Here is a 27,536-nt window from a genome sequence, read left to right as displayed (position 1 = left end):
ACTCCTTTACAATGCTCTAATAAAAAAAAATCCCAGAAATTTGAAAAGTGAAAAACAATGTTGGCACCATCTAAGGGAGTGTCTTTTCTGCCATGAAGTTAATAGTACGGTAAATGTCACTGAGTAAGACCCCACTTTAATCTCCAGGAGACTGCAAACTTGAGTTCATCCAAATTTCTAAGCATCAAATTTAAAATGGCTTAGAGAGTATTTTGAAATTATTTACCTAATAGTAAATTGGTTTCTGAGCCAATAAGGAATCCAGTAATCCACTTGCGTGTTTAAACCCTTCTTTTTAAGACCCTTAGACAGGAACCAAGATGCTTAGTAGACGATTGCTGCCAGATTTGACCTGGGAAGACCCACAGGCAATGCTTCCTAACAAAGAATGTCTCTGATGAACTCTTCAGCTCTGGGCCATTCCGAATCCCAAGAGGAACGTGTCCCATTTCCTTGTACTAGCTGCTTGTAGATAAGCTAAAAGGCTCTAAAGTCACAGAATCAAACTATAAGGATATTCCTTCAGCATCACTGTCAAGAGTATACTCACACATACAACCACCTTGCATGTTCACACAGACACACACTTGTTATTCTCTACGTACTCTATATCAGAAGCCATTCTGGGTGCTGTGGGACCCCACGATGAATAAAACAACGTAGTCTTGCCCTCAAGCAGCTCTCGGTTTGAGTTTTTTTTGCAAAAATGTAGTATTTTAAGCCATCACTGATTCACAATGGAAGTAGGCACTAATTCCAACCGAAGGTTTAGAGATGAGATGGAGGGACGGAACACCAGAGGTGTGAGTGGGCAGGAGACAGGACCACTGAAAGGGCGGGAAAAGGAAACTGTGGCATAACCCTGGCCTTGCAGTCAGAGACTCAGAGTCCAGATCTTCCAATGACCAGCAAGTGCACACAACTACGTTTTTTGTGGTTAGTATATATTTTATGATTAATATTTTTTAATTACCCCCCAAAATCCTTAGTTCTCTTTTTCAAAATCAAATGAGAACATGGATGAAAGTATACAGCCAGAGCTTATACTAGTAGCTCAGCTAGTATACTAGTTTTTAAAAATGTAGTATCCCCTTTATGAATGCTCAATACAATTTTGGTAATATACTTTACATTAATACACATTTTGTTAATGAAGTTTTGGTCATAACGCTGAGGGACAGATTGTAAAGCGACGGGGTTAAAAAAAACAGTGAAACTTTCAAGTCAGCTTTTTAAAGTCAAATTAGGGTTCTAGCTCTTGACAGCCAGCTAGCTTACCTTAAAGAAGTTCTTTTATCATGGTAAATTTTCACAGGGTCGTAAAGACGAAATGTTAGGGAGATAAAGCCCTCACGATAGTGATTGACACTCCTCAAATATTAACTTCGCTCTTCATGACCCCCAGCTGTACTGGCCCCTCGATTTGTGGCTGCTCCACACGCAAGCTGGGTGCTCCTTGAGCCCCTGTGCTCTTCTCCTGGGGTGAGGCAGGGAGGAGACGTTAACTCTCCTGCCCCCTGGTGGCTGAACACGGCCTGCAGCATCAGTACAGCTCAAACCACACTCCCTCCCGGGGGCTCCGACCTGACAGAGCACAGCAGACACCGACACTGTCTGGGCTGCTGGTGACAGCCCTGGTGCCTGTGGCAGAGCCTGGGCAGTGTTGTGGCACTCTGGTCCCCCAGCAACATCTCATCAAGCCTGTGAGCTGCACACACCCATCCTAAAAATTCTTAAGTAAACACCTCCTGTTATTTGTAAACAAGAACCGTTAACTAGTATACTTTTGTAAAACTAATAAAAGTAAAGATCAGTGCCATAAAATTATTTTAATATCTTTTTCTCCATGATTGAACATACAAAGATAATGGTAGTAGTGTATTCTTCTGCTGTAAAGATGGGTGGAATATGTCAAAATCCACTTGTTGAATTTTCTTTAAATAGTCCTCCAGGGCAACCTGGAAAAGGAAAAGAATGGTCATTAGATCATAGAATAATTAAGTTTTTAAAAGAAAATGGGGAGCCTGGGTGGCTCTGATGCTCATCGGTTAAGCATCAGACTTCAGCTCAGTCATGACCTCATGCTCTGTGAGTTGAAGCCCCGTGTCAGGTTCTGTGCTGACAGCTCGGAGTCTGAAGTCTGCTTCGGGTTCTGTGTCTCCCTCTCTCCCTGTTCCTCCCTGGCTCACACTCTGTCTCTGTCTCTCAAAAGTAAATAAAGATTTAAAAAAATTAAAAGGAAAAAAAAAAGACCATGACCTGAGCCGAAACCCAAGAGTCAGATGCTTAACCAAGTGAGCCACCCAGATGCCCCAAAGGCATCTTCTAAGAAGTTTCTATTAGGCCAGTAAAACAGGATCAAAAAGCTAGTACTAGAAATACCAAGCCAATCCTGATCATAATTTATACGGTTATGGCAGAAATGTGTAAAAGATTAGAGAAATTACTGTTTGTCAGGTCTTTTACTAGATTCTGTAGAAAACAAAAGGGGTGTTTCAGTCAAGGACAGTGAATTCCATCACCCCACCCCACTCCCACAGAAATGAGGAGCTCAAGTTGTTCATTTATAAACTTATTTTGTGGAAAAATTTAATGGATCTCCATGTTCTTGCTAGAAAACAATTTGCAACCTGGGAGAACCATCACAGGTCCCTATAAATATCACCCCATGCCTCCTCCCGTCACATAAAACTCGATACAGCTTTCATGAGGATTGAGGAACAGGATGGAACACAGTGTTCTTTATGGTTTTCAGTTATTTTTATTAATCTGTACCTTTTAATCTTATTTCAATAAAATTTATTTTATTAAATATTTATTTATTTAACAGAGAATCCACTTGGTTTTGCACAAACTCCTAAGAGGCACCTCTTGCCCTCTAGGTCCACATGCACAGCTCCCCCTAATGTCTGCAGTACAACCTGTGTGATCCAACAGAGATCCTGCTGTGGATTCTCTGCACTATGAGCCAAAAGACAACAAGAAGGATTGTATTTTCTCCAGACTTTTTTTCTATACACTTAAAGACAGATGAGGATACGTACAAACTCAGCATCTACTTTTTAAACCCTAAACTTATATATAACAGGAGATGTGTGCATGAATGTGCACAGCTGCTGTTATATTAGCAAGAAACCTGGAAACAATCTAGAATGTCTCTGATCAAAAAAAAAAAAAAAGGTATACTATTCACAAAATGAAATATACTGCAGTGAAATGAGTGTACTATAGCTAGATGAAGTAATATGGATGAGTGTGTGTGTGTGTGTGTGTGTGTGTGTGTGTGCGTGCGTGACCTAGAAGACATAAACAGGTATGATCCATTTTTATAAAGCTCAAAAATAAAAGTAAACAATGTATTGTTTAGGAATATATAAAATGGGGAAAATCCTTTGTGGAATAGAAGAAAAAGGTTAATAAATTCAAAATTCAAGATACCTACTTGGAGGAGGCAGGCAGAGGCAGGGGGATGAGATGGGGGAAAACACATGAGTGGGATTTAATGGTGACATTCTAGCTCCTGGATTGAGTGGTGAGTTCATGGGTATTTGTGATGTTAGGCTTTGTAACACATGCATACATATATAGATATATCCGATTCATTTGTAGCATTAAAATTTTTAAAAGAGGGATGCCTGGGTGGTTCAGTCAGTTGAGCATCTGACCAGCTCAGGTCATGATCTCATGGTTCATGAGTTCAAGCCCCACATCAGGCTCACTGCTATCAGCTCCTCTGTCTCCCCCTCTTTGTGCCCCTTCCTGCTCACGATCTCTCTCTCTCTCTCAAAAAAAACAAAACATTAAAAAAATGAAAAAAAATTTTAAAGCGAATGAAAGAAAAAACTTTGAAGATATTTTGATGTACTTTCACATGCTGTCTTTTTTTTTTTAGAAAAAAGAGCTCACATTATTCATAATGTTCTGTAACATTAAGTGATAGTTAATATTTTATGATCAACTTTCCATCTCTAAGAATTCTATGTTCATTTTTAATAGTTTATAATATCCAATTTAAGGAATAGTTAATGAAGCCAAGGTACAAACATGATAGAATATTATATAGCCATTAAATATTGTAGTTACAAATATATTTAATGATGTGGCTAGACGCTTGATAAGTAAGACAATGGCATGTAAAGTGTGATTTCAACTATATACAGAAATTCATTTAAAAAAAAAAAGAACAGAATAAATAGTGGTTATGTCTGGGTCCCAGAATGATAGGTGATTGTTATTTTCTTTTATTATTTTTATATTGTCTAAGTCTCCATTCTGAGAATTTAGTTTTTACAACTAGGAGAAGATTCCATTAAATACAGGTGAAACATGACCTCATAATTAGAGCTCAACTGGACATTCACAAATTAGGATTTGGTTCAAAGGGAAAGTCTGGCTAGTGGTGTGTGTGTGTGTGTGTGTGTGTGTGTGCACACACACGCACACGTATAGACCTATGGAGTCTGGCGACTCCACTCACCCGCCTCTGCAAACTACAGGCATGACTGTAATCAAAAGCTGAATGTAACTCACAAAACCCACCATTAAGGGAGGGAAGCAAACACAAAGACTCCAAACTAAAGAACTTCATTGGGAACTTTATAAAACAGAAAAAGAGATCGTACACATCTGCTTCAGTAATTAACCAGTTACTTCTGTTAATCCACTTACCGTCTGAAGAAAAGCAGGAAATGCTTTCACAGGAACACTTTTGTGGAAGGACCTAGCCTACAAAGGAAGACAAAAGGAAACCGGTTTCAAACATAAACATTTCTGGAGATAAACACTCTCCTTCTGAAAGTGAACACAAAGCAATACCAGAAGTTTAACAACACAGCTAGGTCTTCTCTGAAAGTTCAGAAAATAGCTCTCCTGCCAATTAAAATTAATCTCCTAAGCCTAAAAGACTCCGGAAAAGGTACTTTAATAAGAATCTCATTCTTTCTTATGGATTGGCTTTGGCCTTTTCCAGCTGCCTAATAACACCCACAACTTTGGCCCTCCAGCTCTGTGGTGAGGGGTGAGTGAGGAAATACTTGCATTAAGAAGTCCCTGCACCTCCCTAGCTTCGATCGTCAGTATCTCCTGGTTACACGAATGTAAGAGCCTCCTAACTGATCTTCCTGCCCGGTTCTCGACCTTTAATTCAGTTTATACAGGCTGCCAAATGAATTATTTTACTTTCTGTTTAAAATTTTTTTTAATTTATTTTAATTTTTACTTTAACTTAACCCCTTGATACACCAAGTCTTATCTCTTCATTTTGGAATCCCAGGGCTTCTACATCTTGGTTCCAACCTCTTATATCCCGCCTAACTCCCTACTACCCTGGACCACGAAGCCCTGATCCACTCACGCTGATGCCCATCATCCTGCCCTCACCAAGCCCACTCTTGTCTGCGGGTCTTCGTTTACATGGTCAGATACTGCCTCTACCTCCTGACATCTTAACCCCCTGCACTCTGGTCTTACCCTCAACCATCTACTAAAATTGGTCTTTTCAAGATCACCCAAAATTTACTAACCGCCATACCCATCTTTTCAACCTCTCTGTAGCATGCAAAACTTTAATATTCCCCTTTCTTAGAATTTTCTCCTCCTTTGGTTTCCAAGACACTGACTCTCAGTGCACGTACTTCTTTGGCCATTAGTTCCTTTCCCTTCTTCTTAGTAACTGGCCCTTTTTTCCCTTCTACCTGAGAAGTGGAGGTGGGCCTTGGGTCCTGCCCTTGGTCCTCATGTCTAGATGTACTTTCTTCTCGGGCAACACCACCCACACTTAGAACTTTAACCAGAGGCTTTCTATGTGGATGACTCCCCAATCTTTATCTCCAGTTCTGACCTCCCTTCAAAGTCCCAATCCTGCAGTCTTCAATAGCCCATCTCCCTAGGTGGCCTCAAATCCCCTTAAATTCAGAGATGTCCAACAGCTGGCCCAGAGGCTCCTGGTTAGCACCAGCACACCGCTGCTTTTCACAGTAGTCTCTGAACGGCACCATCATCACCTAAACCTGAACTCCGTGCAGCCTTCCCTCTTCCCGATCCTGCTACCACCCAATCCGTCAAGTCTAGTTGATTCCTCCTCTGTTGTGTGTGTGTATAAATCTATATAAACATATCTAAACATTTACCCTAAGTCAGACCTTCTTTCTCTCTCTCCTAAATAAGCCTCCTAACTGATCTCCCACCCCCCAAATTCGTCTCAAACACTGCTGGCCAGGTTCTCTAATGTGCAACACTACTGTCACTGCTCTACTTGATGGTGGCGATAATGAAGGGAGCCCACTCACATGTCACTTATGATATGCCAGGCATGGTTATAAAGTCTTACACACATTAACTCATTTATCTAAATCACAGCTCTTTGAGTTCAGCCCTAATATGACCCTCTTTCCCAGAGGTGGCAAGTGAGGCGCAGAGGTGAAGATCATGTGATCAGGAAATGGCAGAGCTAGGACTGAAAGTCAGATTCTGGTTTCAGAGTCTGCACTGTCATCCACTGTGCTCCAGTGCCTCTCAAATCTTCCCGAACTCTATTATCTTCCTTCGGTCCACGCTTCCAAGCCTGTGTTCCAGGATCCTATTTCACATAACCTACAAACCAGTAGTTTTCAAACCTGGTGTTTAAAATCATTTGGAAATTTTAATTCCTGGCCCCATCCCAGGTTTACTGTATCACCAGGGGGTAAGGCCTGGGAATCTGTATTTTTCAGATGCCTTAAGTGTCCATCAACTGGGACTGGTCAGGTTCCAACTCAGGGCATTCCTGCATTTATGATTCTGTTGTGTTCTCAGACCTCATGTAAAACTCTGCTAGTTTTAAGTGATTTCTCATCTAAAGTTCCATGTATTTTACCTATACCTCCATTGGGGTGGAGAACTATGCTTCAGAAAATTTAGAAAAAGATTAATATAGAATCTTGGCCCTCAAAAAGCTTACAATCTGATTACCTATTTAATATTTCACAAAAATTTACTGAGTGCCTATAATGTACCAGGCACTTTAGATGTTGAAGAATGCAGCATAGAACCAAACAAAGTCATTTACATTCTGTGTCAGGCAGTGAGAAGTGCTAGGCCAGGTAAAGGGACTGAGGGAATGGAAAAGGAGGCTGTTATTTTAATTTTTTTTTTTTTCAACGTTTATTTTATTTTTTGGGACAGAGAGAGACAGAGCATGAACGGGGGAGGGACAGAGAGAGAGGGAGACACAGAATCGGAAACAGGCTCCAGGCTCTGAGCCATCAGCCCAGAGCCTGACGCGGGGCTCGAACTCACGGACCGTGAGATCGTGACCTGGCTGAGTCGGACGCTTAACCGACTGCGCCACCCAGGCGCCCCAGGAGGCTGTTATTTTAGATAAGGTAGCCAGGAAGAATCTTTCTGATAAGGTGATATTTGATACTGCCTATGGGTTTGGGAGTGGAGGAGTTGGGGGTGAAGAACATCTTCCAAGCAGAAAAACAGCAAGTACAAGGGACCTGAGGTCTGCAGGTAAATGACAAGGTCTTTAGGATCCACTGAGGCTCAGAAAACAAACAAACAAACAAACAAACAAACGGAAAAGAAAAAGGTTCACAAGAAGAACCAGGGAGAAAGAGCATCATGAGAATCAGGGAGATAAAAAGTTTCCACCAAGTTTTCAGGAGACACTAAAATGAAGTAATGGTTCTAGGAGAATCAGGAAGGAATAGCATGATTCAGATGAAGGATGTAGTTTCAATAAAGGGGAGAAGGGGGCACCTGGCTGTCTCAGTTATTGGAGCCTGAGACTTGATGTCACGGTTGTGAGTTCAAGCCCCACATCAGGTGTAGAGGTTACTTAAAAATAAAATCTTAAAGGGTTGCCTGGGTGGCTCAGTCAGTTAAGTGGCTGATTCTTGATTTTGACTCAGGTCTGATCTCACAGTTCATGAGTTCAGGCCCCGAATTGGGCTCTGTGCTGAGAGTGCAGAGCCTGTTTGGGATTTTCTCTCTCCCTCGCTCTCTGCCCCTCCCCTCTCTCAAAATAAATAAACTTTAAAAAAAAATTAAAGGGGCGCCTGGGTGGCTCGGTCGGTTAAGCGGCCGACTTCAGCTCGGGTCATGATCTCGCGGTCCGTGAGTTCAAGCCCCGCATCAGGCACTGTGCTGACAGCTTGGAGCCTGGAGCCTGTTTCAGATTCTGCGTCTCCCTCTCTCTGACCCTCCCCCGTTCATGCTTTGTCTCTCTCTGTCTCAAAAATAAATAAACGTTAAAAAAAAATTAAAAAAAACAACTAGCTTGGATGTAAATTAAAAAAAAAGAAAAGAAAGTTTCAAGGAGCAAAAACGTCTATGATGTCAATAGCAGAAAGAGTTAGCATGAATGAGAGTTTTAAGTGCCCCCTAATGTGGCAATAAGGAGATTATTTAGTGATGCCTATTATTAGAATAGGCAGGATGGAAGCGAAATGATAGCACAATGAACGGTGCCATGGTGCTGCTGGCCTTGAGGTAACAATGAATGTAGCCACTTACTCACAAAAGTTTAACCGGGAGGGGGGAAATGTGCCACAGAATATCCGAAGGCTGCCTAGAAAAGGGGTGAGTTATCAGGCCAGCTGCGGACACTGAGAACATGAGCTCCTGGGAGAGGAGCCATCAGCCCTGGCAGGGCCTGTCCCCTGAGAGTGAGAGCTGGTGGGTGCACAGAGCACAAAGGAGCTCACCGAGGAAGCTGAGGCTGGGCTTGCTCGGTAAAGGATGTGTTCATCTGCTGAGAGGGAGACAGGGAGACCATAAAAAACTGGAGAAAGTTTTCAAGAGTGCCTGAGATAAATCTGGGATTTCAATGAGAAATGGAGTAAAGACCAGGAACCCTAACTATGCTCGAGGAACAGCCACATCTAGAAATAGTAGTTTCCTAAATAATTTGGCAGAGAGCCTACTTACATGCTTTAGGTGCAAGTGTGCCTGGCTGGCAATGTCATATATCACATCTCTCACATTTTTAGCTTGGTTCTGCCGTAGAAAATCCTCTTGTGAAACGCCATGCTGTGTGGGAAAATACACATTACGTTAGGAATCTAAAAGCACACTTTACCTTAGTTCAAGAACAACAGGTGACAGAATAGAATCTACAGTACAATGTTTATTTTGTTTTTGAAAATACATGTACACACACTTGTGTTTGCACCTACAGACACACATACACACACACTCCTAGAAGAACATGCGACAAGATGTTAATTACCAACAGTTGTGGGTAGAACAAAATTATACAAGCAAGGAAACATGGATCCACCACTGGTCTCAGGTGCCCGACTGATAAAATTCTGATGTGATAACTGGAGCAAAAAAGCAATTAGCATTCATTTCAAAGCAGTTACTTGAACAGATGAAGCAAAGAACCAAGAGATAATGTCCCTCCCCATGTTCCTGAAGTAAATTATTAGAGGAAACAAGTAACAGCCTTACCAGCATACAAATTTCCATGGGAAGGAACACTCTTCTTCTGCTACCATGATAGGGCGTTGCTCTCAAGCAAGTGACAATGCCCTGTGCTTTTCCAATGTGACTTGCGGCATGATCTGCATGAAGATCCTTTACACCTAGGATTTTAGAAATGAAGCAACATGGCTTACATGCACAACAGATCAATAGAGGCAGCTTGGAGAAATCACCTAAACATGTAAAAGTAGGTGTTTATCTTGTGTGTTATATCTGAAAAACAAGACTTATGTGAGCAAAACTGGGCACAAAGACAAGCTGACTGTTTACCACTGAACAGGTTTCCGAACCTCAACTTTTAAATGAAAGTGTTTTCCTCAGACTACAGAACACTGAGAACACATTTGGAATTTTAATCAGCTATCTTGGAAAAACATTACAAGTCTTCCATTTCTTCTCCTCAATGCAATTTCCATATGACCTCATTTTAAGTATACGCTTGACAAACCGTCTGCTCTTTGCTCCCTCCTTTCATTGTGTTGGCAAACATGTCACCGGGCACACAGGCGGAATGAGCCTGGGAATCTCAATAGGGACTTGTGTTACTCCTTTAGGGTGACATAAAGATATATTACCTTCTTCAAAAGAGAGGGTATTGTCCTTGATCCAAACAATCTCCTCATTACAATAAGACCTCACCAACTTAAAACAAAGTAGATGAGGAAAAGGATCATCTAAATTTGTTTGTTTTATTGATTTTTAAGAGGACAGAGAAAGAAAAGTCTTGCAAGAACTTTGAGAAACGCAGTTTTATATTTTCTACTTTTTATTTTTTTTACACGGGGAAGTTTTATTGACAGGGAAGGAAGAGTCAGGCCCCAGGTCTTCCAAATTGTAGGAGACACTTGAAAAAGAAAAATCACCTGTAATTACCAGATTATTAATTACAGCATTCCCATGAGGTAGCTAAAGTACTTTTATGAGAGCCTGAGTATTTTGATTAGTCTGCACTCCAAAGAAAGATATATATATTCCCCTTTCTGCTAAAGAAAAACAAACAAAAAACCATTCCTTTACAGATGGTGTGAAGAAAACCTTCGTGTTAAACCAATTAGACTGTCAGATTATGAAAGAGTGAAGTCTGAGAGGTATTTTCTTTGAAAACAGAATTATAAAACTGGAAAAATGACTTACCCAATATTTCTAGTGTTAAATAAAGAAGAGAGCTCTGAGTGTTTTCAGCATAGTTTTCCAGTTCCTGGATATTACGATATGGTTTGTCATCCAAATTTTTTTCCTATAGTCAAACAAAATGCAAATAAAGTTTGATGAATTATCAATATTTTATAAAGAAAAGCACCATTTTTTTGCCCTGAAGAATTAATAAAGAATAAAAATAATTAGTATATATTGTTTAGTACACGATAAGATTAAAATAAAATTAAAATATTAAAGTCCTACACATTCAGTAATTACAAATCACCCCTCAAAATAATACCTTGGGAACAATCTCAATGCACAAATCACCCCAGACATGGGGTTAGCTTAATTTTTAATTCCTTCAAAAGCCCAAGGAATCATGAGACACTGACTTAACTGAGCTCTGACTTAAGCACTTTAGACATTATCTTTTTAATCCTAGAAACCTACCCCCCCCCCCCAAAATAAAGAATTAATGCTTTTTCCATGTTGCAGATGAGGAAATGGAGCCACAGGTCACATAGCTAGTAAATGGTGGGGATAGGATTCAAATCTATACATTTTAACTGTTAAGCCCATGTTTTTAATAAAGAAAAGGTGCGTAGAAAAGGAAAGGAGATCATAACCAGGCCCTACCCCAAAGAAACCAAGCTCCATAAAGTAACGGGGGTGATTACTTTACCTGATCACACTATATTCCAGAAACTGAAAAATGTAAATCTCAGGCTAAGAACATCTAGCCACTTTTATAATAATACATCCACAAAGACCCTACTGCCAAGGAAATATACCCCTTCCTCTTTATTTTTTAATCAGAAGAAAATGGCACTAGCAATGATCCCAGGGGAAAAAATTATGTCCAATCTTTTACATTTTTTAAAAATTGAGTCATAATTCACATACTGTAAAATGTACCCTTTTAAAATGTACAATTCAGTGGTTTTCAGTATATTCACAAAGTTGTACAACCATCACCACTATCTAATCTCATACTGTTTTCCCGCCTCAAAGAGAAACCCTGTATCCATTAAGCAGTCACTTCCCACTTCTTCCTTCTCTCATCCCCCAACAAACCACTCACCTACTTTCTGTCTCCATGGATTTGTTTGCTCAGGACATTTTATAAAAATGCAGTGATACAATATGTAGTTTTTTTGTATCTGGCTTCTTTCAGTTAGCACATTTTTAAGGGTCATCCATGTTGGAGCACATATCAGTACCTGATTCTTTTTAACTGGAGAAAGTATTAATAATATTCCATTGTATGGATATACCACACTATGTTTTTATTCACTCATTGGTAGACTATGGGTTGTTCCCACTTTTGGACTACTATGAATAATGCTGCTGTGAACATTTGTTACAGATTTTGTGCAGACACATGTTTTCATTTCTTGGGTATAAATATAGGAGTGATACTGCTGGGTCTTTGGTAACTCTATGTTTAACTTTCTGAAGAACTGCCAAATTTTTTCCAAAGCAGCTATACCATTTCACATTCCCATCAGCAACGTATGAAAGTTTCTAATTTATCTATATCCTCACCAACACTCATTATTGTTCATATTTTTATTATAGCCATCCTGATGAGTGTAAAGGAGTAATTTATTCTGGTTTTAATTCACATTTCCATAATGAAAAGATGTTGAGCATCCTTTTAGGTGCTTACTGGTCATAGGTAGATCTCCCTTGCAGAAACGTTTACTCAAATCCTTTCCCCATTTTTAAATTGGGTGATCTGTCTTTTTATTGTTGAGTTTTAAGAGTTTTACATATTCTAGGTACTTATTCCTTATCAAATATATATATATATATATAACTTGCAAATACTTTCTCCAATTCCATGGACTGCTTTCTCACTTTCTTGAAATTTTTAATTTTGTTTAAGTCCAATTACCTGCTTTTTCTTTTATTGCTTATCCTTTTGATATTGTATCTAAGAAATCACTGCCTAACCTGAAGTCACAAAGATTTATATCTATGTTTTCTCCTGTTTTATAGTTTTAACTCTTACATTTAGGTGTTACATTAGGTGTTTGACCTATTTTGAGTTAGTTTTTTCATATGGTGTTAGATAGGTGTTAGATAGGAATCCAAATTCATTCTTTGCATGCAGATATCTAGTCGTCCTGATGTTATTTGTTGAAAAGGCTATTCTTTACCCATTGGATTATCTTCACACCCCTATCAAAAAAATCAACTATAAATTTATGGGTTTATTTCTGGACTTTCAATTCTGTTCCATTGATCTATATGCCTATGCTGTGCCAATAATCCACAGTTTGATTACTATAACTTTGGAGCTTTCTTCTTTAGCAGGATTGCTTTAGCGATTCTGGGTCTCTGGTGTTTCCATATGGATTTCAGGATCAGCTTGTTAATTTCTGCAACAAGGCAGCTGGAGTTTTTATAGGAATTGCACTAAATCTAAAGATCAATGTGGGAGACTTGAGCCTAGTCTTTTACTCTTAAATATCCCTCCCTACAAATGCCAAATGTTATTTTCCATTAAACCAAAAAGTTATCTCTGTCTTGAATTTTCTAATTGTCTTTACCTCATAAAAACAGAAAACACCTGAAAAATAGATCTTCTTAGTGCTAATTAACTCTGTAGGCCAACAACTATTTCTTTTATTTATTTATTTTTAAAGGCTTTATCTATTTTTGAGAGAGACAGAGTACGAGCAGGGGAGGGCCAGAGAGAGAGAGGGAGACAGAATCCACAAAGCAGGCTCCAGGCTCTGAGCTGTCAGCACAGAGCCTGATGTGGGGCTTGAACCTGTGAACCACGAGATTATGACCTGAGCCGCAGTCGGACACTTAACTGACTGAGCCACCCAGGTGCCCCAACAACTATTTCTTTTAAATGCTCAAGTCGTTATCTCCTGTTTTGGTTTGTAATTACTATAGCCTATGATTATTAATAGGCTGTATCCAAATAAACTAAGTGAACTCACATTTTCATGACAACAGTATGTGATAAATATCAGGCCAATGAGGACACTGAGCCAACCATGTGTCAGAAAGATTACATAAATTAGCCCAGGCCAGAGAGTAATTTGTATGCTTGGTTGGAAGTAGAACTCAGTTCTTAGAACATAGTATAGCATTCCATTCACTAGAATAGAACCATCAGACTTTCCTATTCCCTCAACTATCTGGACAGAGATCCAAATATTGCGTGTACATAAAGGTATGTGTATGACTACTCAAGTTTTGATGATATTAAGGAATTATCTGTAATTTTTTTAAGGTATGATCATTTATTGTGGGTATGTTTTCTAAAAGCATTTTTAAAAATCTTTTCAAGATATAATATATATTTGCAAGCTAATAATATGCTGGTTTATTTTAAAATAATCCAGTGGCAAAAAAATAATAATAAAATAAAATAATCCAGTGGCATTTAATGAGAAGATTTGGTAGAATATAGATGAAACAAGATTGGATATGTATTTATAACTAATTAAAGCTGGGTAACAAATACATGAAAGTATATTACACTATTCTCTCTACTTTTGTATAAGTCCAAACATTTCCATTTAAAAACCAAACAAAATAGTAGAGTGGGGGTAGGGTGCGCATACCCGTCTCTGCCTAGGTACCTGTGTTTGCCTGTCTGACTCAAGGTGCAGGGGCAGGGGGCTGAAATGAGCGCATGTAATGATAGAGAATGGATACAATGACAGTTCTCTAAAATCTCCTTCCTCCAGAATGTAACACACATATTAAAACATTTCCTCCCTGAGGAATTAGCTTACAGATAAAAAGGAAGAAAACACTTACGACTTGAGCAATTTCAACTTACTCTTTCATCAATGATTTTCATAAGCCATCTTTTAGTCAGATTATGTCTTTTGACAGCCTGAAAAAAACAAGAGTGTTGTAAATTTTTAGAAAGTACTAGAAATGACTTCAGCAGACTGAAAATGAACAAACCAAATACAAAACTAGGTAAGGAAACTTGTAATAACTATCACCAGATAGCTATGTTAAAGTATCAGGGGAAAAGAAAATGTCCCTAGAAAACATTTCAAAACATTTCCAAGTATAGATAATACATCCAAAACATTTCCACTAGACTTTTTTTCTTATGCTATTAGTAATTTAACAATTCCACTTTAAAAATAAAAACAAAACAAGAATTAAATAACAAGCTTCTGTTATGTGATTCATCTTGACTTCTATGCTTATTTATTACACACAAACTTTTTTCCATAGGACAAAAATTTTACTTAGTGAAAATAACCACTTCTCCAAACACGAAAAGAGTAACTAAAAGTTCAAAGAAAATAATCTGTAGGGTACAGTTTTATCTTAGCAAATAGAGATTCCAGTAGGAAAAAGCACACCTAGTGCCCAGATCTTGGTCTCCAGTTCCACTCCCCCCGAAGGAAACGGGACTCTGGAGAAACAGAGGCAGGGGAGATTCAAGGTGATCCTAGAATATTTTACTGTGCCAGAAAATACAAAGTGTCCCAAAAAGTGATGAGGATGCATGTCATAAGGACATAGGACCCAGTTTGATAAGACTCCCACTATCCAAGTCTGGGACAACTTGAACATCAAAATAATCATATATAGTAATGAATTATAAAATACTGGAAAACAACAGGAATTCACGAGTTCATAGCAATAATCAATAAACAAATACAAGAGATTGAGAGCTCTTCCTTATATTAGAATGCCAAGTGCCAACCAGTAATGTTGACCGAGTGCTAGAGTCTGGAAATTACCTTTTTGCAATCATAACAAATAAAGACTGAACCAGACAAGAACCATCAATGAATGCTAAGTTTAGGAAGAAACTGACATGGAGCAAGATATGTGCATAGCCTTAAAGTTGATTAATTTATGAGAGGAATTATAATTACAGACTGGGAACCCAAGCAACATCTTGACCAGGTGATGAAAACAGTGCCAACAAAGAACAGATGGACAAAGTGTGCCAACAGATGTGATACCCTAAGAAGAACACATCACCTTTGCAGTATTCTGGCCAAACATGTATAAACTGAATTAGTCATGAGAAAACATCAGACAATTCCCAAATGAGGAATGTTCTAAAAAAGCAGGGGAAGTCTCTTCAAAACTGTCAATGACAGGGCACCTGGGTGGCTCAATTGGTTAAATGTCCGATTTTTTTTTTTTTTTTTTTTTTGATAATTAAAAAAAAATTTTTTTTAACGTTTATTCTTGAGAGGGAGAGAGGCAGACAGAGCATGATCGGGGGAGGGTAGAGAGAGAGGGAGACACAGAATCCAAAGTAGGCTCCAGGCTCTGAGCTGTCAGCACAGAGCCTGATGCGGGGCTCAAACTCACGAATGGTGAGATCATGACCTGAGGTGAAGTCGGACACTTAATTGACTGAGCCACCCAGACACTGCAAGTGTCTGACTCTTGATTTTGGCTCAGGTTATAATCTCACAGTTCATGAGTTCCAGCACTGCATCACACTCTGCACTGAAAGCGTGGAGCCTGGTTGGGATTCTGTCTCCTTCTCTCTCTCTGTCCCTCCCCCGCTTGCTCTCTGTATCTTTCTCAAAATAAATAAAAATGAACTTTTAAAAAAAAAGTCAATCAATGTCATAGAAGATAGAAGCTACAGAAATGTTCCAGATTAAAGCAGGAGAAAGAGACGTGACAACTAATACATGATCCTAGACTGGATCCTATACTCGAGGGGAAAATACTATTGTGGACATTACTGGGGAAACTGACAAAAGTGGAATATAAATGGAAAATTATATAAAAATGTTACATCAAACTTAAATTTACAAAAGTTAGTAGCTATTCAGATAACATAAGAGAATATCCCTATTCTTAGGAAATACTTAAAGTATTCAGGGATGAAGGGCCATGAAGTATAGAACTTATACTCAAGTGATTCAGATAAAAATTATGAGTGTGAAAATGCACACACACACAGAGCACACATGAACTTGTATGTGGGCACTGCACAAATCATTAACAGGATAAAAATGTTAACAACAGGTGAATCTGGATGTAGATTATGCAAGTGTTCTTTGTACCGTTTTAAATTTTGCAACCTTTCTGACAGTTTGAAATTATTTCCAAATAAGTTTTAAAAACATTGTTTTCTTGCCAAGTCAACAATAAGTAAGATATATTTTCATAAAAAATAAATATGGCAGGGGCACCTGGATGGCTCAGTCAGTTAAGTGTCCAACTCTTGATTTCAGCTCAGATCATGATCTCACAGTTCAGGAGTTTGAGCCAGCATGAGGCTCCGCACGCTTGGGATTCTCTCTCCCTCTCTCTCTGCCCCTCCCCTGCCCTCTCTCTCTCTCTCTCTCTCTCTCTCAAAATACATAAATTTTTTAAAAAGGGAAGAAAAAATAAATATGGTAGTGAAACAAAGTCTCAGGAATATCCTATACTCCATCTAAGACTCTAAGACATCATTGATACTAATGACTAATGATACTAACTGGAAGCACAGAGAACAGAGCCCATTCTGCCTTCCAGGAACTAACAGAAGCTAAAGGAGCTGCACGGTGTTGGTTGCAAAGCTCTCTCAGCACTGTTGCTATTACATGGCAGGACTCCCTGCAGGCCTCTCCCCAGTCCCAGGAATCAGCTTGGGATTCCTCAGTCATTACAGAGTCCTGATCTTGTTCTATTTTGTACATGTCTGAGTGGGGCACAAGGCATGTTTGATCTTTGTAACCACCATCAAGTACCATTCCTGGCACATAAAAGTACTAAATACATATTTAACCATAGAAAGTCAGATTTTGTTTACTCAAGGCTGAAGCCATAACAGCTATAGTTCCTTGACCATAAAATATAATTCTTCTGTCTGATTCTGAAGGAAATCAGAGATCAAGGTAAAAAAAAAAAAAACACAAGGATTTAATAAGCAGCTGAAAATCTGCTGAATAAAGTATCAACAATTTTTATTTATTTTTTTTTTTTCAACGTTTTTTATTTATTTTTGGGACAGAGAGAGACAGAGCATGAACGGGGGAGGGGCAGAGAGAGAGGGAGACACAGAATCGGAAACAGGCTCCAGGCTCCGAGCCATCAGCCCAGAGCCTGACGCGGGGCTCGAACTCACGGACCGCGAGATCGTGACCTGGCTGAAGTCGGACGCTTAACCGACTGCGCCACCCAGGCGCCCCTCAACAATTTTTAAAACAGAAGCCAAACAGAATAAAAACCTTGGCTATAAACATAAGTTCAAGCTTGCAACTAACATTAATACACAGAGAAATGGAGAAAACCATATGAAATACACATGTAATTATAGATATGCAATTATCTTGCATCCTAAAAGCACTAATGAATCACTGTGGCAGAAGAGTTCTCCCTGCACAATACACTGTCACTCTTTCCCCACTTAATCTTCTAAAAGAACCTGATGCTCTCTAAAGAACCAATGAAAAGTTTTACTGGACAGTGTGCAAAAAGCATGTGCTCCAACAGAGTGTGGAAGGGTAAACATGCAATCAAGACATCTGCTATGACCACCACCTGCTTCTTTCAAATATTCATATTAACCTTCAACACTGGTCATATCAGAAAGCTGGTCAACAGCAATCATCAACATTTAAAGAGCTATTAAAATCGGATCAATTGGCACATGTGTAAACATTCTACAATTCAGATGGGTCTTCTGTTTTTTTTTTTTTTGAGAGAGGCCAAGACAAGATAAATTTGTCTTGAAGGAATCTCTAAGGATGCAAGCCTTAGCATAAACCCCCACTGCGGGGATGTCTGAGTGTAAAAGAATAGTTTTTCTAGATTTTAGAGAAAATTTTTCTCTAAATGGAGTCCCCAAGGTTGAGGTTCTTAAAGTGAGGTAAACAGAGATAAACAACTAATCTAATACTCACAGCTTCCCATCCACTTTTTCTTCTCAGTCCCAGACTTGGGGGGGCCTGGCTTTTTCCATCCTTACTGGGGCTCTGTGAAGTCAGTCGGGGGCCCAGGAACGGGGCCTGCCTCTGCTGGTACACAGACCTGAGAAGAGGGGCACCCCTGTCAGGCCTGTCCGTGGCTCCGTTACAGAACCTGTCTTTTAGCACTCATCACACTACAGTAGGGACACAGATCAGTGACAAAACGCACCTAATTCCCTTCCTCCAGTCATGGTGCAGCACATTTCAGAACTCTGCGTGGCTGTTTATGAATGAGGGATCCATATAACTGCTTTAATGTGAAACTATTCACTGTATACATCTAGCTGTCCGAATAATTCTCCAGCCCATAAGTTTCCATTCTCTAATACTTAAAATTCATCAATGAATATGCAACAAGGCAGTTTTACATTTGTGTCTGGACAATGGTGATCGCAAGTCTCCCTTCACAAAAGATCAGTATGCGTTTTTCTACAGCCCACAGAATGGATTGGAGCACTAGAATAAGGAGCTGCTGGGCAAATAGAACAATTAACCTGCCACTGCTTCAAAATGTATGGGGTTTGGGGTGCCTGGGTGGATCAGTAGTTGAACGTCTAACTTCAGCTCTGGTCATGATCTCACAGTTCATGGGTTTGAGCCCCACATCAGGCTCTGTCCTGACAGCTCAGAGCCTGCCTTGGATCTTCTGCCCCCCAACCCCCATCCCTTCCCCATTCATGCTCTCTCTCTTAAAAATAAATAAAACATTTTCTAAAATGTATGGTGTTTAATTTCTACAACCAAATATGTGGAAAACAAATAAGTAGTTGGTAACACAAAGGGACCAGATTCTTTTGTTTTTTTTCCTTTAATAAAGAAATTCAGCAAAGATCTGTGCAGGTTATTAGCAGATGATTTAAAATTCCTATCAAAACTAACAGCTTTGAACATTACATGAGCCTAAGATTTTTTCAGGATAGATTCCCCATAGCCACTAGCCAAATTGTATGCATCAAAAAGCATGCTCAAGGGGTGCCTGGGTGGCTCAGTCGGTTAAACGTCTGACTTCAGCTCAGGTCATGATCTCACTGCTCATGAGTTCAAGCCCCACATTGGGCTCTGTGCTGACAGCTTGCAGCTCAGATCCTGGAGCCTGCTTCAGATTCTGTCTCATCTCTCTGCCCCTTCCCCAAACATGCTCTCTCTCTCAAATATAAATAAACATTAAAAATAATTTTTTTTAAGTATGTTCAAATAACACTTACAAATTAAAGGTAGCATTTTGTGGGGCTCCTGGGTGGCTCAGTCGGTTAAGTGTCTGACTTCGTCTCAGGTCATGATCTCATGGTCCAGGAGTTCGAGCCCCACATCGGGTTCTGTGCTGACAGCACAGAGCCTGGAGCCTGCTTCAGACTTTGTGTCTCCCTCTCTCTCTCTGCTCCTCCCACACTCACACTCTGTCTCTGTCTCTCAAAAAATGAATATACGTTAAGAATTCTTTTAAAGTAGCATTTTGCTTTTACCTTCCACAGCTCAATGGCCACAGGCTGCTGGGGTGGGTTGTCACTGTATATGTCATCCACAGTTTTTCTCCAAAACTCCATTCGCATCAGTCCAATTGTTTTCTCAGAGACTGAGTCCTTAACCTGTAAACAGCATTCAAAAACCTTAATAAATGCACTCTTCCTTCACAGTCTCAAAATCAGTATTTGTGACTGCATAACCACATGATTCAGCCAAAAACGAAGTTTAACTCTGTATATTTGTTTTAATTTTTCCTTGAAGCTATATATCAATCAAATTCTTGTCATTAAGAGGTTCCTAAATAAAACTGCAAGTTACTTCCAATATTTTCAAGGTCTGCATTCAAAAATAGGAGATCGTCTTCTAGAAATAAATTGCCAAGAAAAAGAGTGGGGGCAGACAATTAGATTAAAAGAAATTTGATAGATGAACCAGTTGCAGTATGTGGACTTTATCTGAATCCTGATTTGAAGAGGAAGAGAAAACTAGGAAAAATCTGAACACTAGATGTTTAATGATACTAAGGAATTATTAAATTTTTAATGTTGGACAATGGTTTTGTAGTTATTTTTTAAATGAGTTATCTTTTAGAGATACATATGGCAATATTTACAGACGGAAAAATTTATCTGAGACTTACTTCAAAATAACTTGGAGGTGAGGATGGGGTAGGTGGGGAGAGAGATGAAAAATCAAGATTGGCCATGAGCTAGTAACAGGTGGAGCTGGGTGATGGGTTTATGGAAGTTTACTATACTACATTCTCCAATTCTATATATATTCAAAAATTTTCCATAATAAAAACGTTTTTAAAAGTAAGCATAAGAGAAGAAAAACAATCTTCATTAGATTAGTGATGGTAAAATTATGTGTAAGTCTGGAGATGAACCTAGGAAATAGAGCCAGGGGCTTTCTAGAGGAAGCAGTGAAGGAAGTAACATTTACCAAATGTCTACGAGTGCCAGGCCCTTTGCTAGGTACTGTCCCAGAGATTATCTGATCTCAGTCCTCACTACATACCCACAGGGTCATTACCAATATACCCATTTACAAATAGAGAAATTATGGCTCAAAAAAGTGGTAGTTTAGGGGTGCCTGGCTGGCTCAGTCAGCTGAGCGTCTGATTCTTGATTTTGGCTCAGGTCATGATCCCAGGATCAAGCCCCACATTGGGCTCCATGCTGAGCGTGGAGCCTGCTTATGTATTCTCTCTTTCTCTCCCTCTCTCTCTCCCTCTACACCCCTCCCTCATCTGATCCCTCTCCCTCACTCGCAAACTCTAAAAAAGAAAAAAAAAGGAGTAGTAGTGTATCTTATGCTGTGCACACTCACAACTCATAACGGAACCAGAAGGACTTGCAAAAGATTATGGGGGAGGGGATTGGTTGACTACAAAGGGGCACGTGAGGGAATTTTTTGGGTTGATGGAATTGTTCTTTTTTCATGACCACAATGGTGAACGCATGACTCTACGCATGTTTCAAAACCTATAGAACTGTACACCACAAAAAGTGACTTTTACTGTATGTCCATTTAAATAAATTTATTCACTCACAAAGTAATTTTTAAAAAGAAAATTATTATACCATCTCCCCACTACTGATTAAGAATGGCCTTGTTAGATTCAGGCAGGAGTAACCAATGCATGCTAAATCTAGGAGGTAAGGTTTTTTTCAAGACAATTGACATATACTAGTTTCAGGTGTACAACATAACTTGATATCTGTATGAACTGTGGATGATCACCACAGTAAGTCTCCATTACCATATGCAGTTACTAATCCTTTTCTTCTTGTGATGAGACCTTTAAGATCTACTCTCTTAGCAACTTTCAAATATATAATATAGTCACCATGCTATATATTACAGCCTCATGACTTACTTATAACTGGAAGTTTATACTTTTTGATCACCTTCACCCATTTCTCTTACACCCACGCCCTATCTCTGCAACCACCAGTCTAATCTATGAATTTTGGGGATTTTTTTTTTTAGATTCCACATGAGTAAGATCATATATTTGTCTGACTTATTTAGAATAATGCCCTCAAAGTCCATCCAACTTGTCACAGATGGCAAGATTTCCTTCTTTTTTATGGCTGAAAAATGTTCTAATGTATATTTACACATTTTCTTTATCCATTCACCTATCAACAGATACTTAGGTTGCTTCTGTATCTTGGCTACTGTAAATAATGCTGCAGCGAACAAGGGGGTGCAGATATCTTTTCAAGCCAGTGTTTTCATTTTCTTCAGATAAATATCCAGAAGTGGAATTACTGGGTCATAGGGTAGTTCTATTTTTTTTTTTAATTTTTTTTTAACGTTTTTATTTATTTTTGAGACAGAGAGAGACAGAGCATGAACGGGGAGGGGCAGAGAGAGAGGGAGACACAGAATCGGAAGCAGGATCCAGGCTCTGAGCCATCAGCCCAGAGCCCGACGCGGGGCTCGAACTCACGGACTCACGGACCATGAGATCGTGACCTGAGCTGAAGTCGGACGCTCAACCGACTGAGCCACCCAGGCGCCCCGGGTAGTTCTATTTTTAATTTTTTGAAGAATCTCCTTACTATTTTCCATGGTGACTGCACCAGCTCACATTCTTACCAACAGTGTACAAGGGTCCCCTTTTCTCCACATCCTTGCCAATGCTTGTTATTTCTTGTGTTTTTGATTCCAGTCATTCTAACATGTGTGAGGTGTTATCTTGCTGTGGTTTTGATTTGCATTTCCCTGATGTTAGTTGTATTGAGCAACTTTTCATGTACCTGTTGCCCATCTAGGAGGTAAATTCTGATGAGGACCATGGTCTTAAAATGTCTACTCACATTTAACAAGGAAAAAATATTAATATTTTGACTGTGACCAAAATTAGTATCACCAATAAGAGACAGATGGATATTTCATACCTCCTTATGATTTGCTGAAAAGGACATACATCACTTAGTAGTATTAGACTAGGAATGCATAATATGACAAAAAACAAAACAACTCCAAATGAGAAACATTCTAATTTTTAAAAGTATTTTAAAAATAAAAAATAAAAGGAAAAGTATTGTTTTAAAAATGTCAATGTCATAAAAGACAAAGGCTGTGAAAATGTTCCAAATTAAAGGTTAGAGATATGAAAATTAATGCAATACATGATCCTAGATTGGCTCCTGTACAGAAGGGGAAAAAAATGCCATAAAGGACATTGGATCATTTGACAAAATTGGAAACCAAACAGATTAAACATTGTATAAACACCAAATTTACTCAAATTGATTACTGTGGTTACATAAGAGAATATTCTCACTTGTGAAATACATACTCAAGATTAAAGGGATAAGGGCCATGGGTAGTGAAGGTACTCTAAAATGATTCATAGAATGAAATATATAGACAAAACGACAAAGCATGTGTGGCAGAATACTAACGAAAGGGTCTATGGGTATTTTTTGTACTATTCTTACCTTTGTGTGTGTGCAATTATTTCCACATGAAAAGTTATTTTTGTTAATGGTCTTGGTGGTGGGTGGGTCTCTTAGTAATGTTTAGTATTCAGATCCCGGTGGTATATGGTCTATTCTCAATAAATATCAAGAGTAATCTTTTAAAAATGTGACCAAGCTTTGATGTCCTTTTCTGCTCAGAACCTTCCAATGGTTTCCCATCTCCAAGTAAAAGCCAAAGTGACTGCACTGGTCTCCAAGACCTTGCCTTTCGGGCCCAGATACCTCTAAACTAACCTCCCATGCCCTTCCTCCCTCATCTGCTATACCACACTGGCCTTTTATCAGGTACATTTGCACCTCAGAGCCTTTGTGCTTCCTGTTCCTTCTGTGTAGAATACTCTTTGCTCACATACCTTACTCCCTTGCCTCCTTCAAATCTTTGCTCGAATGCTACCTTCTCAGGTTTTTCCTGACCACTGTAAAATCAGAACCCCTGCAACACCAAGCCTTCCCCATCCCCCTTAATTTTTTTTTCCATAGTACTTGCTTCTATCTGATACATTACACAGTACTTGTTTTGTTCCTTGAGTACATGGGCTTTATATGTTTTATTCAGTGTTATACTCCAGGATCTAAAACAGTACCTAGCATATCTGAGATAATCAAATACTTATTGAATGAATGAATGAATGAATGAATGAACAAGACTGTGTGTGTAAAGCAGCAGCAAAACACTCCTACAAGGTGACAGACAATTCAGGGAGAACCCTAATGGTTTGTTCATTAAAAATGGAATTGTAATCACTGTAAAGCGATAATGGAAGATCACAATGGGGACTCTTTACTGCTACACTGTGCTGAAGATGCAGATGTTCAGTTTATGCCTGAAAAAGGATAAGGTAAAAAAAAAAAAAAAAATGGACTCGTGACATCTAGAAAGACACCAACAAAAATACAGCCAGAATCTATCAGACTGTGTGCAGATTCAGTGTCTCACCTCAGTTGTGCCTCAGTGCTCTACTCACATCCTTTCACTCCTTCCTAGCTCACTTCCTATCCTATCCACTGGAGAAGCCCTGCCAAAATTTGCACTTTCTTTGAGATTTCAAACCCTCCCCTGCTCCCTCACTCTTAATGTCTGAGCCCTCCATCTAATTTACTGAGAAGACCAAAGCCACACCACTTCAACTCCCACATTTCCATCCTCCAATTCATGTTACGTCAGCCCATGATCTTTCATTCTAAGAAAAAGAAGGCTCTTTCCTTCCTTTGTAATTTTTTAGACAAAAGCGAGTTAGCATGATCTAAGACCTGGGTTTGCTATAATTACTTCTATTGCCTACTTCACGTTAAAGCTAAAACGTCATTTAAAAAGTGCTTTGAAAACTGCTATAAACAGTGAGACTGTGATTAACCTACTCAACTAACAGACAAACATAAATGTTAATTGCATAGTTTTATAATAACCTTAGATAAAAGAAATTAAAATTCCAGAATGGTAGTTCCAGAATTGTTAAGTTTGTTAGCTGGTTTATTTTTGGAATTTAATTGATAAGCCTAACTAGAAGAAGGACAAAGAAATCACCAGCGGAGACCTTAAACACATCCAGCATATAAATTATAAATATATTTCTTTATTGTTCAGCATTAAATATTTTCACCATTTTTGCAAATAATTTTTGAAGGTATTTAATACCAGCCTGAGCCAGTTCCACATTGAAGGCCCTCAGTGCAAAGGCAGAGCTTCTGGAGTCTGCAGGGAGCAGCAGGGAGCACAAATAGCCTTCGTAGTCTCGTTTCCTATAACAAATAGGCAAAAAAAAAAAAGACCCTTACTTTTCACGTTCTAAACTGTACACACAAAAAAAATGCTGACCAGAATTAGTCCGGCTTTGGCTCAGGTCACGATCTCACAGTTTGTGAGTTCGAGCCCCACATCGGGCTCTATGCTGACCGCTCCGACCCTGGAGCCTGTTTCAGATTCTGTGTCTCCCTCTCTCTGACCCTCACCCGTTCATGCTCTGTCTCTCTCTGTCTCAAAAATAAATAAAAACGTTAAAAAAATTTAAAAAAAAATAGGCCTGAAATCTCTTACTTATTTCTTTATAATTACAAAAATGTATCTGCCCCCAATCCCAGACCAGTTAAAAAGAAATAATCTCTATTATTTTTACTTATGTAGTACTTATAATTTTTTAAAATTTTAATGTGTTATTTATTTTTGAAAGAGAGTGAGAGAGACAGAGCACGAGTGGGAGAGGAGCAGAGAGAGAAGGAGACACATAATGTGAAACAGGCTCCAGGCTCTGAGCTGTTAGCACAGAGACTGACACGGGGCTCAAACTCACAAACTGGGAGATCATGACCTGAGCTGAAGCCAGATGCCCAACCAACTGAGCTACCCAGGTGCCCCTATAGTACTTATAATTTTAATTGTCTCCAAGTCACTGTGGTTTTGGTAAGAATTCAAATGAGCTACTGAGGTGGACTACTCAAGAAAGTAATCCCAGCAAGTAATGGTATGAACTCACTGTTTGTTTGTTTGTTTGTTTTAAGTTTATTTATTTATTTTGAGAGAAAGAGTGCACACATGCAGGGGAGGGGCAGAGAGAGAGGGAGAGAGAGAATACCAAGCAGGCTCCACATGGGCAGGACAGAGCCCAAAAAGGGGCTCAGTTTCACGAACCATGAGATCATGACCTGAGCCAAAATCAAGAGTCAGACACTTAACCAACTGAACGACCCAGGCACCTCTTTAATACATAGATAAAGACACAGATAAGACACAAAAACAGAAAATAATATAGGAGTGTGGGTGTGTGTGTATATTTATGTTTCCTAGCAGCATCTGCTGAGAGAACATGGAAGCAATGATATCTCCTAAGCCCCCAGTATCAGTGAACACACCTAACACCTAGACCTTTGGTTTCTAAATACCATTCTCTACTGAAAGAAACGAGGGCTCATTGGAGGAATGACTAAGTCCAGGGCTGGGGCAGGAAAAATACCAGATAGGCCAGAGACATCTTGAGCAGAAAGTAATGAAACGTTCAGAGTAGAGGGACTTGTCAAAACAACAAAGAAACTGGCCTGACAGGGGCACCTGTGTGGCTCAGTCGGTTGAGCGTCCAACTCTTGATTTTGGCTCATGTTATAATCCCAGGGTCATAGGATCAAGCCCTGCATCCATCCGGCTCTGCAGTAAACATGGGGCCTGCTTGAGATTCTCTGTCTCCCTCTGCCCCTCTCCCCCATCCCGCTCATGGTCTCTCTCTCTCTCTCTCAAAAATAAAAAAAAATGTTTTAATTAATTTTAAAAATAATTAGAAAGAAAAAGAAACTGGCCTGACAAAGTTCCCATTCGCCAAGTCTGAGTCAATCTGAGCATCAAAAAAATGATAGTGACATTGTAATAGAACACCATAAGCCCATACCAGTATAAATAAATGTATGAATGAATAGGAAGGGAAGGGAAAAACCCGACAACCATACAATGCCAACTGATAAGTCTAGAAGACATGATGAAATATTTTTTAAGTCCTCATTTGATAACAAAGTAATTGAGTCAGACAAAAATCATCAATAAAGGTCTTAAAATGTTAAATGGGTAAAAGTTTGATAGAATATTTACATATGCTGTGAAGTATCTCCTCACAAAACACTTATTACTAATTAACATTCTTTCTTTTCCTTTGTGTACACATTTAGTTGTATTGTAACAAAGCAACTTGTACACTTTTACCTTTTAAAACTGAACATCATCATTCCTTTCCAGTGAAAAAAAAAGAAAATTTAAAAATAAACAGGAACAAAATGACAATAGAGAATGTCAATTCCAAATAAGATCCTACAGGTTCTGCTGATTCTCCCATCGAGTGGCAGGGCTCAAGGCATCATTAGGAGAGAATTGTATTTTAAAAGTGTCTTCAGGGGCACCTGGGTGGCTCAGTCGGTTAAGCATCCGACTTCGGCTCAGGTCATGACCTCACAGTCTGTGAGTTTGAGCCCCGTGTCAGCTCTGTGCTGACAGCTCAGAGCCTGGAGCCTGCTTTGGCTTCTGTGTCTCCCTCTCTCTCTGCCCCTCTCCCATTTGTGCTCT

The 27,536-nt window shown here is 39.2% G+C and overlaps 2 protein-coding genes across 8 annotated transcripts in view; one reads left to right on the top strand and one right to left on the bottom strand.

Annotated features, from left to right (window-relative positions):
* The window catches only part of TP53INP1 (tumor protein p53 inducible nuclear protein 1), a 154,911-nt gene that overhangs the window by 24,396 nt on the left and 102,979 nt on the right, over window positions 1-27,536 (top strand). The gene's annotated exons all lie outside the window — the stretch shown is intronic.
* The window catches only part of NDUFAF6 (NADH:ubiquinone oxidoreductase complex assembly factor 6), a 30,979-nt gene continuing 5,252 nt past the window's right edge, over window positions 1,810-27,536 (bottom strand). For 2 of the 7 annotated variants that reach the window (XM_060610938.2, XM_060610939.2), the window contains exons 2-9: window positions 25,134-25,237; window positions 19,997-20,119; window positions 14,417-14,473; window positions 10,603-10,705; window positions 9,436-9,569; window positions 8,911-9,012; window positions 4,669-4,725; window positions 1,810-1,958 (exon numbers count right to left, since the gene is read on the bottom strand). In XM_060610938.2, the coding sequence (XP_060466921.1) occupies window positions 1,830-1,958; window positions 4,669-4,725; window positions 8,911-9,012; window positions 9,436-9,569; window positions 10,603-10,705; window positions 14,417-14,473; window positions 19,997-20,119; window positions 25,134-25,154 (726 nt within the window). In that variant the 5' untranslated portion in view covers window positions 25,155-25,237 and the 3' untranslated portion in view covers window positions 1,810-1,829. Of the gene's footprint in view, window positions 1,959-4,668; window positions 4,726-8,910; window positions 9,013-9,435; window positions 9,570-10,602; window positions 10,706-14,416; window positions 14,474-18,467; window positions 18,595-19,996; window positions 20,120-25,133; window positions 25,238-27,536 lie in introns of all 7 variants that reach the window. The other 5 variants (XM_060610934.2, XM_060610932.2, XM_060610931.3 and 2 more) reach the window with 5 other exon arrangements.

The sequence above is a fragment of the Panthera onca genome, chromosome F2 (genome assembly GCF_046562875.1).
Source record: "Panthera onca isolate mPanOnc1 chromosome F2, mPanOnc1 haplotype 2, whole genome shotgun sequence".
NCBI classification, from domain to species: domain Eukaryota; kingdom Metazoa; phylum Chordata; class Mammalia; order Carnivora; family Felidae; genus Panthera; species Panthera onca.
Note: the sequence above shows the minus strand (reverse complement) of the source record. Positions and strands in the feature narration are given on the sequence as shown.